Here is a 17,611-nt window from a genome sequence, read left to right as displayed (position 1 = left end):
TATATATATTCACACACACATATATGTGGTGTCTTGTCTAGCTCACTGTTCCAGGTTATCTCTGCCTTTCATCGTCATTGAGCTATTTTACAATTGTGTAAGTTGTAGAAAACAATAATGGAAATCATTCTTGCAATTATTGCCTTGATTAGTATTGCAATCTATTTTAACAAATTCATTTCAACATTCCTGATTGCTTGTACTTGTCTAATTTTTGAGTTCTCCTTTGAAAAGGAGTTTTTGAGTAACTCCTTTTAACCAGGAGTTAAAAACTCCTGGTTTTTAACACTTGGCTAGTTCCCTAGTTAATTGCTTAAATAAAATCTTTGACATGTGATCATTTTATATTTGTAGAAGAGTCATGATTTCACCTTTTCTTTAAAATTTATCTTTTGAAAATTTCATGGGATTCACAAGAATTCTTGAAATCCATCGCAAATTCCAGGGACTTCAGATTAAGGATTTCTGAGTCAGAACATAGAGCCCATGGTAACAGGTTGCAAGAAGGTCTACTAAAAAGTAGGCAGTGTGGGAGTCAAGCATACCTGAGCTTACTTACCCAGCTAGCTTTAGCCAAGTCACTTAATCTTTGAGCCTTTGTAAAAAGAAGTTAAAAGAACCTAGAGGGATTATGAGGATTTAAAACAACGTATGTAAAGTAACTGACATTGTTACACGGTAACTTTTATTTGTTTAAAGCCCATGAAACCAGTTCATTCATTTAACAATTTTTTAAAACTACAGATTATGTTACTAGAAGGTGCTGAGGAGTTTCTAATGTTGGAAGTTTTAATGTCAGAGTCAGAAAATTAGATCTGTGTTTTAGACAAGTTACACAGCTTCTGTGAAGGATGGATGACTTCTAGAACAATTTATAAACTAGTTCCATAGTGTTGTGATAGTAGTTGTGGAAAACACTGAATGGAGATAAGGGCCATTCCAAAGGTTGAATTGGTAGTACTTAATAACAGATTGGTAAATGATAAAATGATAATAAATAATAATGCTTACATATTATTGAGTGTGTGCTATATAGCAGCAATGGGAAGTGGTTTATTTATTTTGATTAATTCTTACAACTCTATTATGGAGGTATAATTTTTATTCACATTTTATAGACCACGGAAAGGTAACTTGCTCAAAATCCATACAGCTAGTAAATAGCTTGATTGGTTAACTAAATGGAATATGTCATCCTTAAATAAAATGAGGATGGTGAGAAGAACAGTCATGGGTAGGAAAGATAATAAGTTTGATTTGGAATGTATGGAATGACAACACACATATTTGTTATCATAGGACATTGAGAAAGTAAACTGAAGATCAAAATTGTAACAAAAATACTGCCATGTAACTTCCTGATCTTCTGCACCCATTGTGTAGGGAAACTAACTTGTACCATAGCTTGTTATTTCCTGTTTAATTCATGTCTTCCCCCAAAGTGAAGGTATATTTGATTATCTATAGAATATATATATTTTTTTATTTTAGAATATATTTTTAAGATTAAAATTTGCAGATGAGTGTTATTCACACTAGGCAAGATTTTCTGAACTTAATTCTCCAAGCCACAAAAAATTCTTTAGGAGAAGGAAAGAAGGAGAGTATCTGGGCTGAGATATGAGAATGATGGGAAAAGTCTGATTTCTGGGAGAATTGTGACTTTCTGTGCTTATGCAGTTCTGTCCGCTATTTCCTTAGATGGTGGCTTTGACGATGCAAAGAAGTGGAGAGCTGGTAGTCTGCCCTCTATAATTTGTAGTTTTTTTAGAAGGGAAAGTTAGCGTGGACCCTGCTGTAGTGACAGTCATACCCTAAATTTGACCCCCTAACAAAATAACTTGAAATGCTTAACACTTTACAGTTTATTAGATCCTTTTAGTCTCTACCATCATAGTGTTTATATTCTAGTGAGGCAGACAGGCAATAGAATTATAATTCCAGTTAGGGATAAGAGGATACAAGTGTAGAAAGTGGTGACTGAGGGGGCGGGTAGGGTTAAGGTTGGCTGGGAGGGGATATTTTAGATTGGGTGAAAGAGAAAGCCTCTTTGAGAAAGTGACATTTGCAGAGACCTGAATGAACAAGGAAGTAATCCCTGCAGGTGTGGCAGGGAAGCTAGAGAGCAACAGGAGCCTTGATGGGAATGGCCTTAGCTTGTTTAAAAGGGAACAGAAAGGTGGTGTGTTGTGGTTGGAATGAGCACTCTGGAAGAAGTTGCGAGTGATGAAGTTAGAGCGAGATCCCCAGGCCAGATGGAATAGGGCCTGTAGGCCACAGTAAGGGTTTTGGATTCTATTCTGAGTGTGATAAGAAACCTGTGGAGGATTTTGTTCAAGAGATTGACATTTTATTTACATATTTAAATGATTATTCCAGCTGCTATCTGGAAAATTGATGATAATGGAAGAAGAGTAGAAGCAAGCAAATGTTAGGATGTGTTTGCAGAAGTTCAGGCAAGACACCGTGATAGCTTGGAACAGGTGGTTGTGATGGAAGAAATGAGAAAGAATAGAGCCAAGGAGCTTCAAGCCAGACGCCCTCTGAAAGGAGGTCTGTGTAGATAAGAAGGGGGCTCAGGACTGAATGCAATCCTAGGCAGCATGTAAAGGTAGAGCAGAGTAGGAGGGTCCAGAAAAGGAAATTGAGAAGAAGATGCCTGGAAGCTAAAGGAAGAAAATGTTTTCAGTGAGGGAGTTACCCACTGCGGATGCTGCTGAGAGGTCTGGTAGACAGCGGAGATAATTGTTTTCAGTTTCATTAGAAAGGTGGAAAGGAAAGCCTGACAGGATGGGTTGGAGTGGGAGTGCGAGGTGAGGACTGGTTATGCAGCACTGAATGACATCTGATTGTCTTTCTAATGATAAATTCTGACATATTCCTCCTTTTTTTTTTTTTTTTTTTTTTTTGCATTACGAGGGCCTCTCACTGCTGTGGCCTCTCCCGTTGCGGCGCACAGGCTCTGGACGTGCAAGCTCAGCGGCCATGGCTCACGGGCCCAGCCGCTCTGCGGCATGTGGGATCCTCCCGGTCCGGGGCACGAACCCGTGTCCCCTGCATCGGCAGGCGGACTCTCAACCACTGTGCCACCAGGGAAGCCCCCATATGCTAGTTATGCTAGCATCATCTAAGTAAATACTTCATTACTTGTATATTTAAAAAATTGGTGCTTAGCCAATCAGTGGAAGCGTATTCTAAAAATACCAGAATACTCTTCTATTGACTTCGGTGAGAATGCACATTTAGTTGGAGATTGAAGTGAAATGCATTAATGGCTTTGTACTCTCTTACTGGATGTCACTTTGAAACACTATTTCTGGTACTGTCTGCAGCATCACTGCTGCAGTGACAGATTCTAGCTGACAGTCAGACTCAGGAGACACAAATAGGCTTTAACCTAATACTGTGTTTACTGAGCTTTAAAGGATACAAGGCAGAAGATACAGTAGGGACAGAATCTTCATCTCATCTGGAGTCCTAGCTCCAGCATTTACTCAAATCCACTGCTTCCCCTGCCCCCAGCCCCCCCATCTACAGTAGACAAGTATGGCTTCCACAGATAAAGGCAAACGGTGTTTTGGGTCACCTTGATATGTAAAAGCTTTAGCCCTTTTGCCCACCAATCTACTGTGTCATTCTGGTCACAGCCTTACGGACTGCACACCAGCTAATAGCAGCACCCAACCCAGTGCGACAGAGGAGACAGATGACTCTCCCCATTTGTCTTAATGCTCCTGTTTCCCAAAAAACCATGTTATGGGAGACCGACGTTATTCTTAGGTAAGGCTGCATCACCCCAGGCCTCATGTTAAGCCTTTGCTCATCTACTCATTTTTGTGTGCATACCTTTAGTGATTCAACTAAGATGACACAATTCACTCAGCAAATTTTTGAATGAGTACTGTGTACCAGGGACTGGGGATTCACCAGTAAGCAAAAGAGACAAAAATCTGATTTCATCAATCTTACATTCTAGGAAGGATAAAGAATAAACAAATGTATAGTAATAGGGTTATGGGAGATCTCACTGAAGTGACATTTGAACAAGACTTAAGCAAGTGAGGAAGCAAGCCACGTTATCTAGGGGATAATTTTAGAGAGAATAGCAAGTTCAAAAATCCCTCAGTTCAGTTTGCCAGTTGAGTTGTAGCTACAGCTAGAAAAGCAGCATGGCTGGAGCGGAGGGAGCAAAGAGGCATGCACAGTGACTTGAGGAAAGAGGGGGTTGAAAGTTGCTGACCAAGAAATAAACACTGGGACAGGAAGGTCACCTGAAAAAGAGATGGTGGATTCTGTGACTTGTCAGTTGAATTCTGCTTCTAGTAAACAAATTAACATGTTTAAAAATCAAGAATCAATTTTTATTTCATTAGAAGTTGTATTTTAAAATGCAAATAACTTTTGAGGTTTTTCAAAATGAAGAATGTTTCAGTTCCTAATGTTATACTTTGAGATATAAATGTAGACATAAATTATACTAGGATAATCTGGTTCTGCAGTTTAAGACATAAAATACTGAAGCTGTGCTCCGTAACATAGGAGGTAAATTATTTTAAAAGTAAAAACAAGGCCAAATGAGAAGTGAACGAGAAAGAACTAAAAAAAAAACCACTCAAGAAGGCCAATGAAAGTTTCCTCAGCTGATGTGAAAAATGAAAAGTGTTCCCCTGAAGTTTGTTCTCTGGCAGTCAAATTTGAGTCCATTTCCCTTCAGACAAAGGCTAAACTAAACATTTTTTCTGTATTACTAATTACTTGTACTGAGTTGATATTTACCTTTTCCCAGTTGACAGGAATGGAAACTGGAAGTGGAAATCAAGAAAAAGCACTGGAAGAGGAAAGCACTGAAAAGAAAAAAGAAGTAGAAAAAAAGAAACGGTCTCGGGTAAAACAGGTGCTTGCAGATATTGCAAAGCAGGTGGACTTCTGGTTTGGAGATGCAAATCTTCACAAGGATAGATTTCTTCGAGAGCAGATAGAAAAATCTAGAGATGGATGTAAGTTTGCTTCAGTGTATAATTGAACTAGTTTTAAGAGGTGTATCTACTTCTAAGATAGTGTATGTAATGTAGTGTATATAGCATCAAATCCACCACGCTTGTGTAATGTGTATAATTTTACAAGAACTATTGTAGGCCACTTTTTATAGCCTTTATATTTTTACAGTTAAAGACTCACTAGGCCTCTAGCAACTTCAAAGCAGATGAACATTTACCACGCATGTTTATTTGAGAATACATAGAGGTATATGCAGGATTCAGACTGAAAGGCATTTTACCTAGTCTGCATTTCAAAACACCTTTGACTAGTTTTGAAGGGAAGTTGTATCAGTTTTCTGTTATGAATGTATAACCGTGACCAGTAGGGCTGTGTCTAACTTAAGGGGCAGATTTAATTCATCCCAAGTACCATCTATCCTGCCGGTTTATCTTTTTAATGTTTTATTTTTAATTATATTTATTCACTTTAACTTGTTTTCATTAGATGTCGATATATCACTTCTCGTGTCATTCAACAAAATGAAAAAATTGACCACTGATGGAAAGTTAATAGCCAGAGCACTGAAAAATTCAGCTGTTGTAGAGGTAAGAATTGTTACAACTTATTATGTCACATAGTATTGTATTAGTGTATTAACCTTATGTACTGTTTTAAAGCTGGATTTAGAAGGCACCAGAATCAGGAGAAAAAAGCCTCTGGGTGAAAGACCAAAGGATGAGGATGAGCGGACTGTGTATGTGGTGAGCCATTTTTCTGGAAAAGCGCAGAAGTGTTGTCCCCAAAAAAACAACAGAAACATTTTAATATTCAGTTAAGTAAAACTTTATTCTAAGATTTAACATTTTATTTAATATTGCTTCTAATTTATCATAGGAATTACTTCCCAAAAATGTTAATCACAGCTGGATTGAAAAAGTATTTGGGAAATGTGGCAATGTTGTTTATATAAGTATACCACATTATAAGTCTACTGGAGATCCAAAGGGATTTGCCTTTGTGGAATTTGAGACAAAAGAACAAGCAGCAAAAGCTATTGAGGTAGGTGGTCCAGAACCTAAAACAAAGGAAAAGAAAATAACCAACTGTTTTAAATAGTAACAAAATTTTATTTCATTTCAGTTTCTTAATAACCCACCAGAGGAAGCACCAAGAAAACCTGGTGTATTTCCCAAGACAGTGAAAAACAAGCCCATTCCTGCCCTTAGAGTAGCTGGTGAGTTATTAAATATTTTTAAAGTAGATGTAGTTGAAGTAAAATAATAAATAATAAAAAGAAAATTGTTACAGAAGAAAAGAAAAAGAAAAAAAAGAAGAAAGGCCGAATGAAGAAAGAAGACAGTATCCAGACCAAAGAGTCAAATATGGACCCAAGCAAGGAAAGCGTCTGTAAAAAAAGATCGAGGACCACATCTGAGGGCTCTGAAGTAGAGGTTACTGAACCCCAAAAACCACCCACCAAGAAGAAGAAAAAACGAGAAAGAACTGAAGTATCCAGCTTACCTTTAGGCAAAACAGGGAAGAGAAAGAGAAGTAGCTCTGAAGATGCAGATTACTTAACTCCCAAATCAAAACTTAAAAAAGTGGCTCAGAAAGACAACATTAAAAAAGCTTCAGAAGTTTGTAAAGAAAACAAAGGTATTTCTAACTTTAAGCTTACGATTAGATAAATAAGGTTTTCTTTTTTTCTTAACTCACGTCTTTATTGTTTTTTAATTTAGAATTAGAAGTCTCTACTGAAGAGGAAAAAGACACTGGAGATATAAAAGATGGATCCCTCTTGAAAGCAAAAAGAAAGCATAAGAAAAAGCATAAAGAGAGGCATAAAATGGGAGAAGAGGTTATACCATTACGGGTACTATCAAAGTAAGTCAGCGGTACAAATTATATTGTTGGCATTTGACACACTCCATCACCATTGCTAAAGTGCAATTCCAGTTTGTATTGAACAGAGTTGCATATTAGCAACAGTAATGGCCTGAAGCCATGATCTGCAGACAAGTTGCTTTAATACGATTGGGGTTTAAAAAGGAACCACCACACTAAAACATGGAAGCACTTATTTTTTTATCAAGTCACAGCAAGTGCCTCCATGTTAAAGTAGAGGGTGTTCCTTAATAAATTTAGAAGTAGAGTTTTAATGTATCATAGACCGGCCATTGAGTTAAGTACTCCTGAAGTTTTCTTGAAGTTAAAATGAAAAAGGAAGACTTACCATCACTAAAACATGGAAGCACTTACTTTTTTAGTTTCAAAGCAAGTACATCCACGTTTAAGTGGTGGGGAGCCCAGTCTTGGGAAGAAAAATAAAAATCATGAATGTCCTTTGACCTGTAAAGAAAATTTAGAAAATAATCTGGGATCAGAACAAACGCGTCAGTTTGGACCTGTCCGACAAAGATATCTTAAGTTAAATTAAGTAAAATTTCATTGTAAGGATTATATATTTTTACCCTTTATTCAAAATTTAACAAGCAATGCTGTATTTTCATTATTTTCAGAACTTCATTAGTAGCCAGCTTCAACAGCTTATCCTATAAAAATAGATCTGAATCCTTGAAAGTGTCGGTTTGGGGACACCTCCACTGAAACATGGAAGCACTTACTTTTGTTTTACACAGCAGGTACCCCCATGTTAAAGCAAAGGGGATCCCCTTGGCTTCTGTAAATTAGAAAGGTTGATATCTCGAATCCGGAGGCATAATTTGGATTCACTTCTACTAAAACATGGAAGCACTTACTATTTTAAAAGTCACAGAAAGTACTTCCATGTTAAAGTTAAAGGGAGTCCATCTACTCAAGGGGTGAGAGATAAGTAGAAGAAAGCAAATGGCATACCTTTTAGAAGAGAGTTTTTCTTAACCTTCCTGGATTACTTTCCAAAGAATCCAGTTTTCCTCTTGGAGGGTTAAAAGGCAAGGACTTTGGGTACTTCTATTTATACTATTCTTAACTCCTGAATTCCTTTTGCCTTTTTATCTCAGAGAATCATTACAAGAGCCCTTTGTTATTCTAATGTATCAGCTCTCAGGGAATGTATGGTCCTGGGTGGGTCTGGATACTTTTTTTTTTTTTTGAAGTATACAGATGTCAATGTTAACAGCTAAAACCATTACCACAGATATTCTCCTCTTTAAAAAAAAAAAAAAAAATCCCCTATCTGCTTGTTTGATGGCATAGATTAGGGTAACAATGAGTGCTCCTGCAGAGCCAGGCGAGGCATTGTGTTTCTATCTGGAGGAGCTCTAGCTGTTTGAAGAAACATCTTACACGTTAAATGTATGTAAATAAATAAATTGCTTCCATGGGGTGTTTTTTTCTTCTTAGAAATTCCTTTTGACTCAAGTAAATACTAAGGAATGTTGTCTCTCAAATTAGAAGCAGTTTAACAAATCTTTAAATTTTAATTTCTCATTTTTTCCCCAGAGTTGACTGACTTTTCTAGTAAATGTTACTAGTTAATTAATTCAATACTTTTAGTTTCATCAATTCAAATATTTGAAACATACTCAAGAATTGAATCATCAAATATAAAACATTTAATCTGAATGTTGGGGCAAAGGGAACTCCCCTTTGCTTGTTTGCCAGATGGACTTAGAACTCAGGAAATAATTTGAGTGTAAGTGTTTAAAGAAAGAAAGGTTGGGAGGAGGAGTGATTGTAAGTCACTGAATGTCTGTATTAGATACTTACTTTTTATTTAATGATCTATTGTCACTATTTTAAAAGTACAGTGTTTTTTCATTATAGGACCCAATGGCTGGATTTGAAAAAAGAGTATTTAGCACTGCAAAAAGCTAGCATGGCTTCTTTAAAAAAAACAATATCCCAAATAAAATTAGAGTCAGAAATGGAAACAAACCATGGAGTACCTACTAAGTCCGAAATGAAAAATGAAAAAAGTAAGCATCACTATGATAGTTTTTGTAGCATTATATTGTACTTACACTAAATGTACTTTCTGAGTTACTACATGATCAACTTTAGTTTTAAAAACTTGATTATACAATGGTTGTTATTAGAAAAATTACTGATTTGTCAAGTTGTCCAGACGTGTGATTTATTCTTAACATAAGAATATTTGAAGGGTTCATTTTAAACAGAATCTTTTTTAATCATATAAGTTTTCTCTACAGTTTTCATTATTAATCAAATTTAATAATGAGTGCCTAGTTTGAGTTGAACAGGTTTATAGAAACAAAGCTGATAATTTCTCACCTGACATGTTATTCCTTGGTATTAACCACAAGCAGGAACAAATTAAAACAAGATTTTTGTGAAATCTTCAATATTAGGATATATTTTATTTTTTTATTTTTTATTTTTTTTTTAGGATATATTTTAAATTCCAGTAAGTTGAAAATATAAATTTCACATTTGAATTGTAATTTATATACAATATTCTTATATATTATCCTATGCCTGTTTATTTCTTCACTGAGTAAAGCACTTTGTTACTTGGTTCATTGAAAAGGAGCTTTTTTTTTTTTTTTAAGGTTTTACAAGTGCTCTTCTAATGGTAAAAGTTTGCATTTACAATAATAAAGGTTTTTGTATTTTACTTCATGGTGATCTGCAATAAATAGTATAACTTACAACATAATGACTTTATGAGTAAATTTAAATTAATTATTTAAATCAGGCTGAGAAATCATTATTGTTATTCTAAAGTGGGCCTCCTAAGGGTTAAATTATTAAGTGTAAGAGATTTATTTCTGGTCTTCTTCTTTTCAAACAGCAGACAGTGAAGAGGGTGGTCCCCAGGAGAAGGTTAATACAGAAGGACCACAGTTTGTGAGTGGTGTGATTGTGAAGATCATTAGCACTGAGCCTTTACCTGGCAGGAAACAAGTCAGGGTAATGCTTTTGTATCCCCAGGATAGTTGTTTCTCTTTCCTCTAAAAAACTCCCCCATGTGAAGGTGTTTTGAATGTGGAAAATGAAGCAAATCAAATTAGAATTTGTTCTCTTGTGGTAAACTGATTACTGGTTTTGATTCCATAATAACCCTTAAGTTTGACTTGAAGCTAATTCTAAAGACTGAAATTCCTCACTGGATCAAATTTACAGTGAACATGGTTTAATCCATTTATAGGAAAAGTGCAATTTGTACTTATTTTTATTGGTGCCCTTAATGGTGGTTGTATAGTTGGATGAGGAAACCATACTATAGTTATAACTAATAGGGTAGATAAAGTAAAATGTTTTCCAGTATTCATTTTTTAGGGGACTTCCTCTGTTTTCAGGAAAACCTAGAGAAACTAGATTTTAGGAAAATACTTAGTGCTAAAACTTTTTAAAATATTTAATCAACATTAGAGTTGGTTTGAAATTATTTTTAAAATAAAATTGTAATTATCTGCCGTTGTCTGGTTTGGAGCAAACTAGAGAATTTGTAATTTGTTTTCATTAGAGCTCTTAGCTTTCAATAGATTCCTAAAAGGTTTTGTGACTTAAAACAAGTCAGAACGATTTTGGAATAAAAGGGTTAATACGCATATTTTTCACTTACCATGGACTTAGTTTATTTTTGTCTTAATGAATCCTCTTGGGAATAGAAATTTTTTTCCTGAAAGGCAGTTTTTTTTGGAGAAAAGAGCCTTTAAAATTTTTATTTTTAAAAATTTTTGGTATTTTTAATCCATGCTGATTATTTTAAAAATTTGAAACAATTACAGAAAAGTGTAAACTATTTTCCAAAGCTCCAAAAATTTTACATGCATATGCAAATAAATCTTTATTTCTACACAATTTACACTTTAAATTGCTATTCATACGGTACTAGTCTTCTTTTTTCACTTTATAAAGTTATCTTCTACAGCATTTTGTACCAGCACAGCAATATTCCTTTCTTTTTTTTTTTTTTTTTTTTTTTTTTTATATTCCTTTCTTATTCACATATTCCTTTGAGTGGGAGTACCGTATTTTATTTACTTTTAAACCTTGTCACCCATTTAGGTAAGACGCTTTCTTTTTAAACTATATAACATGTTCTGTAACATAGCAAATATATTTAAAATTCTTATACTGACATCAGCACCATGTAGTATATTGTTTTGCTTTTGCATAGACTCTTAGCAGTCACATTTTTTGACTTGCATAACCATTAAGGTTGCTCATTGTAACCATCTGTAAGCACTCTTCATCTGAAACCCTATCCCCTAAAATCCTGTAGCTGTCACTAACACAAAATTTAGATTCTCATTACAGTATTAAACCTGGTCAATCCCAAATTGATATTACCAGCTTGCATTTCAAGTTTGGTCACAGTATAGACTTTCAAATAAGAAGGATAAAAAATTGAGGATGTAAACGCTGCTGTGGTTAGTCAGATTGAAAAAGATTTAACAGAAAAATTACACAAAGTTTGTTATTTGGAATGACTGACATAGGTTTAATTATATTTATCAAATAGCTTTTATTATCTAAATGGTAATTATGTCAATTATAGATTCTTCATTTATGATCACCAAAATCGTAAAATAACTGCATTAACCAAGTTAGTAATTACTTACATTTTGCTGGAACAAAAACTGAGCTACGATTGTTACTGCTGTCTGTGACTTGCCCATGTGATTACCAGGTTAATTTGTCATTCTAAGAAGGGTTTTAAATCCGGAGATTAGCCTGACATTATAATGGATATTTAGTAAATATCTTTTGAATTGTAGTAATCTAATCTGTCTGATAAATCAATTATAAAACTCTCACTACTACCAATGAACACATTAAAATTTCATCACTTCATACCATAGTTTCTTGCTTTGTGTCTAAATTTAATACTGATTAGATAGAGAAATGGGAAGAATTAGCAGGTATATTTCTCTCCAGTTCTCTTACTTTTTTTTTCATTGAATTAGCATACATTTATTAAGAGCCTATTTTGTGATAGGCAGTGTTTTAAGTGTTGGGATGAATTAAGATATAGTCCCTGGCTTGTACATAAGCACAGGTTTTTACTACTTTATAAACTTTTCTTATGAAAATATATTTCCAGGTATTGCTCAGTTCTTTTTGTAATTCATACTTTAAAAATCCAATGTCTAAAAGTAATCTAGGGAATCCTCTGGCGATTCACTAGTTAGGACTCCGCGCTCTCACTGCCGAGGGCCCGGGTTCAATCCCTAGTCGGGGAACTAAGATCCCACAAGCTGCATGGCAGGGCCAAAGAAAATAATAAATGTTTTAAAATAAATAAATAAAAGTAATCTAAATTAGTTGTGCCTTGAAATTTTGGGTTAAAACTAAAGGAGGTGAGGTGGGTAAGGCTTTTTTCCCCCAGTTGGGAACCTTCAGTTATTTCTTTTAGCTTTATGAATGGAAGTTGATGAATTAAGAATTAGTGTAACATTCCTGCATAATTGCATTGCATACACTCTAGAACATGCTGTGAAAAAAAAAAAAAAAGACTAGGAATGCAGGAATCTTGTTAATTTGCCCTCACAGCAGGCCGTATAGGTAAAACTTTTCCTTGCTGTGTGACTCAACTTGTTTAGAAGAGGTTGCTTAGCTGTTTTTATCACAGAATAAAAGCTCTTGAACTATCTGTAGTCCCATAGACTACTTGGGAGCTACTCTGTATGTTCCTTGAAATGTTTTTCACAAGTGGTTATAAAAAGTTTACATATATTTTAAGTCATAAGTGATTTGGTACAGGTAAGTGGAAACACACCTTCCTTCATCCCTTTTCGATTTTGTTTGTTTTTAACTCTTTAACTACACCCAGACTTGGAAACCTTCTTCTGAATTTGGAGTTGTATTTGTACATTCTGCTCTACAAATCTCTTTTCCTTATGCAATATTCCCATGCCAGTTAATATTTTAAGGATGCTGTTGAAGGAAGGAAAGTTATTATTAGAGTTGATGTTAAATTGGTTCTCAGCTTTGTCCAAGTCACTTTTTAAGAGCATTCGTTTTGGGGGCTTTTATTCTTTCTCTTTTTCTGTTTTTTTTTGGTTTTTGGCGGCACTGTGTGGCTTATGGGATCTTAGCTCTCCGACCAGGGATTGAACCTGGGCCCTCAGCAGAGAGAGCACAGAGTCCTAACCACTGGACCTCCAGGAAATTCCCCATTTGTATATATTTTAGAAGAAATGTTTGATATAGGATAGTTTCTCCTCATTTTAAATGACATATGGCTCAATTTTATAATAGATTCCAGTACAGCCATTGGAATAATTTTAGAATTATATTGAAACATTTTTGTTATTTACTTTAAGCCTTTCTAAACTCTAACGCAGGATACTTTGGCAGTAATCTCAGAAGTTGTTTATGTTGATTTGCTGGAAGGAGATACAGAATGCCATGCTAGATTTAAAACTCCTGAGGATGCTCAAGCAGTAATAAATGCATATACGGAAATTAAAAAGAAACACTGCTGGAAACTAGAGATTCTTTCTGGTAAAACTTTATAGAACATTCTTTTTCAACAATTCTTATTGTGGGGTGATTATATTATAATTTCTGAGTTTGGCTAATGAAACTACGTTGTTGGGTTTTTTTGGTACTATAATATGCATAAAGTAGCATTAATAAAATGAGACTATTCCGGTTCGGTTGTTGACAATATAAAGCCTTGAATATGTTTCTTCATCTGTATCCTTATGATCAGCATTTTCGTGGGGTTTTTTGTTCTGTTTTTTTTAAGGTGACCATGAACAGAGGTATTGGCAGAAGATTTTGGTAGATAGGCAGGCCAAACTTAATCAGCCTCGTGAAAAGAAAAGAGGCACTGAGAAGGTAATCATATTTGTTTTTTTTTATTTCTCTAGATTTTGAAATATATGAAATTAGAATTATTTTCCACACAAGGGTACATAAGTTTATCTTTTTTAAAAAAGAAAATAGTGATGTAATTTAAATTTCTGGCTGCTTTCATTTATGGCTTTGTGGTGAATGATTATTTAAAGATTGTCTTAATGGTAAAAAACACAATGTATTTAGATTGTACTTTTTAAAAATATGAGCCTCCACAGATAAGATTGAGAAACTATGCATAACATTCCCTGTAGCAATGGTAAGCTTTATTCCTTTTTCTCTAGGCTAGCTGACAAGTGAAAGAAACAAACTTAAATAAGTACATTAATTAATTTAAAGCAAGCCTCTCTTTCAATAATTTTATTTTAAATGACACTAAATTTATCAGATATTTATTGTTGCTAGTAAGCTGTCTAGTTTATTCTTTTAAAACATTATTGTACATGTAAAGGTTAGAACATCTTAAAGTGCTTAGAATAAAATAGGGCACATAATAACTGTGCCTTATTATGTGCACATAATAATAGTAATATTACTAGTATAAATTTTTTAATGTATATTGTAAAAATCGGTAAAATACGGAAAGATGTACGTACATCCTTTTATGATTGATTAGCACTTGAAAGGTCATACTTCCTGTATTCTAGGTTTGTTGCTTTAGGGTCCTATTTATAAAATTCTTTGTTGTTTTTTTTTTAATTGGAAAATTAAGTTTTTTCATCAGCGTTAGATAGCCTAGGATTCATTGGAATTTCAGATGATTTAGGAGGAGGTTTTCTACTGGTCTTTGTTAATTCTGTGAATGTGGACTGAATTTGCTGAGATGGGGAGGCCTCCCTTCTTAAGGACTCTTTCAGGTTCATGAGGTGTTAATTTCAAAGCCTGCTTGAGAGTATTTAAATGTTAAAATCATTAATCCAGAACTGACAACTGAAATGAAATCATTTTGTTAAATAATGCTTATCCTTCTAATTGGTGTGAAATTTCATTTAAATTGTATATATTTTTAAAACTAGAAATCAGAAAGTTTATTTTTCAGAAAAATTCCATCTCCACAAATTAAATTTGAGACAAGGAAATAAACACTGACTTAGGGAATTTTATAAATTGGGTTGGAAAGCAGTGAGTAGTTCTATCATTGGGAGAGTTCTCATTTACCTGTTACACCATCAGGTTTATCATACACATGATTTGTGTGATAAACCTCTGAAAGTATAGACTCCTAGCTAAAGCTATGGATGTAACTAGTTTGCTTATTTCATGAAATGAAAAAAAGGTACCACACAGAGAAGCTTCTCAGAGGAGAGGGGGTTAGACTGTAATTTAGTTTACTTCTTTCTTAATTCATTTAGTTAATATTTTTGGTGCCAGTTTGTGTTAGCCACTGTTCTAGGAACTGAGTATATAGCTGTGAGTAACAAAGTCCCCTTCTTTGTTGAGGCTTAGAGGTAATATATTAATAAGTCAGATGATGACATGTGCTGTACAGAAAACTCAAAAGTATAATGGGATACATGAGATGAGATTGTCTGGGAAGTTCTATCTACAAAGGTGACAGTAGAGGAGACCTTAGGGAAGTGAGCAAGCAAGTCAGGAAAATTTAGATGCACAGGGCTTCCCTGGTGGCGCAGTGGTTGAGAGTCCACCTGCCGATGCAGGGGACACGGGTTCGTGCCCTGGTCTGGGAAGATCCCAGATGCCGCGGAGCGGCTAGGCCCGTGAGCCATGGCTGCTGAGCCTGCACGTCCGGAGCCTGTGCTTCGCAGCGGGAGAGGCCACAACAGTGAGAGGCCCATGTACGGCCAAAAAAAAAAAATTAGATGCACAGCTTTCCAGTAGGAGGCAACAGAAAGTGCAGAGGCCTTGGGACTTCCCTGGTGGTCCAGTGGTAAAGAATCTGCCTTCCAATGCAGGGGACAAGGGTTTGATCCCTGGTCGGAGAACTAAGATCGCACATGCCATGGGGCAACTAAGCCGGTGTGCCACAACTACTGAGCCCGCCGCCTCAACTAGAGGGCCCAAGTACCACAGACTACAGAGCCCATGCGCTGTGGAGCCTGCATGCCACAACTAGAGAGAAAAAAACCCACATGCCACAACTAGAGAGAAGCCCGCGTGCCGCAACTAAGAACCGACACAGCCAAAATTATAAATAAAAATATTTTTAAAAAAAAAAGAAGAAGAAAGTGCAGAGGTCTTGAAAGGAGATTGTGAGACTAGGACAGTGTAGCTGGAGTACTGGAAGCAAGCATGTTAGTAATGGAAATTAAGTATTTTAGAAAAAATTAGCAGCCAAAAGTATAGCATAAATACCTCACTGACATGCCAGCCTACCATTTCCACAGTAACATTATACTTGGTCCATAATTGAGTGAAAAAAAAGCACTAAAAAAAATCCTGGTTCTTATTTTCACATTGTGTAGGAGAAGGCTACTGGGGACACTTTCCTGAGCTCTGGTCAGTTTACACAGAATTAAAAGAGAAAAGAATTGGTAGAAATATTTTATTTTCTATGTATGATATTTTTACCCATAAAAATCAAGTACAGATAAGGTAAATTAAGACCTCTGACAAAAGATCAGGAAGATGAAGGAAAGATCTGCCAAAAGGGGTCTGATTCATTCTACCCAGACCAAATCTTTGTAGTGTACCCTATCACTTTGAGCACACTGGTAAAATTAGATAACAGGTACTGGAGACACAGTAAGGTTTTTCTCATTTCTCTTTAGCTTTTAAAACATATTTGAATTTTTTTAATGTTTTTATCAAAATGTTCTTTCCTTTACAAAGTACTGATGGTTACATATTAAGCAGGTATAGGTGGAATTCATAAAATTTGTGAAGAGCATATCGGTGTGACAGTTTTAAACACTTACATTTTGACTCACTTCACTGATAAAAAGGCTTTTACTTTAATCTGAAAGTGATTTCCTGCCAGTGGCCACTTATCACCAGTTTAAATAAACTATTTTAATGAATACTCATTAGAATCTGTGTTTTCAAGAGAATAAAATTTCATTTCCTCCAAAGCTAAATAAGATACCTTAAGTTTTTTTATCAAGAAATCTTCTGGAATATATGGATATTTTAAATGTTCTTCTGCATTCCACATAATTTCATTTGCTTTCTTTAAAATTTTCAAGTATTTATGTAAGAGTGTAATTAATAAGTACTCTTAATAGCAGTTTCTTATTTGGAATATTTTTTAAATTTGTAAGCAAACCTTTGTGTAGCACTCAGCCCAAAGTATGCTGTCTCATTCAAATAATATATAAATTTTCAAGCACAATATAATTATTAAAGACCACACATCATTTAAGAAGTGTCTTAAAAAAAAAAAAAAAAAAAAAGAAGTGTCTTGATAATTAATACTCAAGCCCAAAGGGCTATGAAACAACAAATGTTGGTCCTTAAGCCTCCTAAAATGTCAAAAAAATTACCAGCATGGAATGTTTTTTTTTTGTAATTTTATATTGTAGCATAATTGATTAACAATGTTGTGTTACTTTCAGGTGTAGAGCAAAGTGATTCAGTTATACATATACATGTATCTATTCTTTTTTCAAATTCTTTTCCCATTTAGTTTATTACAGAATATTGAGGAGTGTTCCCTGTGCTTTATAGTAGGTCCTTGTTGGTGGAATGGTTATTTTTAATTGAAAATTTTTTTAGTAATCTGGAACTAAAATGAGAGGATCTTAGGTAATTCAAAGATTTAATATCTATTTAATAAGCCATAATCTAGACACTTCTCTCTGTAACTGATTTGATGTAAGCTTAATTATCTCATTTGTTTTCTTCTTCCCCTTTTTAAGAAGTTTTTTTGTTTTCTTTTTTTTTTTTTTTTTTTTTTTTT

General features: G+C 34.7%; 1 protein-coding gene across 3 annotated transcripts in view; it reads left to right on the top strand.

Annotated features, from left to right (window-relative positions):
* The window catches only part of LARP7 (La ribonucleoprotein 7, transcriptional regulator), a 19,676-nt gene that overhangs the window by 998 nt on the left and 1,067 nt on the right, over positions 1 to 17,611 (top strand). For 2 of the 3 annotated variants that reach the window (XM_024739477.1, XM_024739478.1), the window contains exons 2-12: positions 4,787 to 4,997; positions 5,485 to 5,585; positions 5,658 to 5,741; positions 5,875 to 6,039; positions 6,121 to 6,214; positions 6,289 to 6,636; positions 6,720 to 6,864; positions 8,749 to 8,900; positions 9,737 to 9,855; positions 13,239 to 13,398; positions 13,646 to 13,737. In XM_024739477.1, coding sequence (XP_024595245.1) covers positions 4,796 to 4,997; positions 5,485 to 5,585; positions 5,658 to 5,741; positions 5,875 to 6,039; positions 6,121 to 6,214; positions 6,289 to 6,636; positions 6,720 to 6,864; positions 8,749 to 8,900; positions 9,737 to 9,855; positions 13,239 to 13,398; positions 13,646 to 13,737 — 1,662 coding nt within the window. In that variant the 5' untranslated portion in view covers positions 4,787 to 4,795. The remainder of the gene's footprint in view (positions 1 to 4,786; positions 4,998 to 5,484; positions 5,586 to 5,657; positions 5,742 to 5,874; positions 6,040 to 6,120; positions 6,215 to 6,288; positions 6,637 to 6,719; positions 6,865 to 8,748; positions 8,901 to 9,736; positions 9,856 to 13,238; positions 13,399 to 13,645; positions 13,738 to 17,611) is intronic. The other variant, XM_024739479.1, reaches the window with a different exon arrangement.

This window comes from Neophocaena asiaeorientalis, unplaced genomic scaffold (genome assembly GCF_003031525.2).
Source record: "Neophocaena asiaeorientalis asiaeorientalis breed wild unplaced genomic scaffold, Neophocaena_asiaeorientalis_V1.1 scaffold58, whole genome shotgun sequence".
In the NCBI taxonomy this organism is placed as follows: domain Eukaryota; kingdom Metazoa; phylum Chordata; class Mammalia; order Artiodactyla; family Phocoenidae; genus Neophocaena; species Neophocaena asiaeorientalis.
The sequence above is the reverse complement of the archived record's forward strand: the minus strand, read 5'-3'. Positions and strand labels throughout refer to the sequence as shown.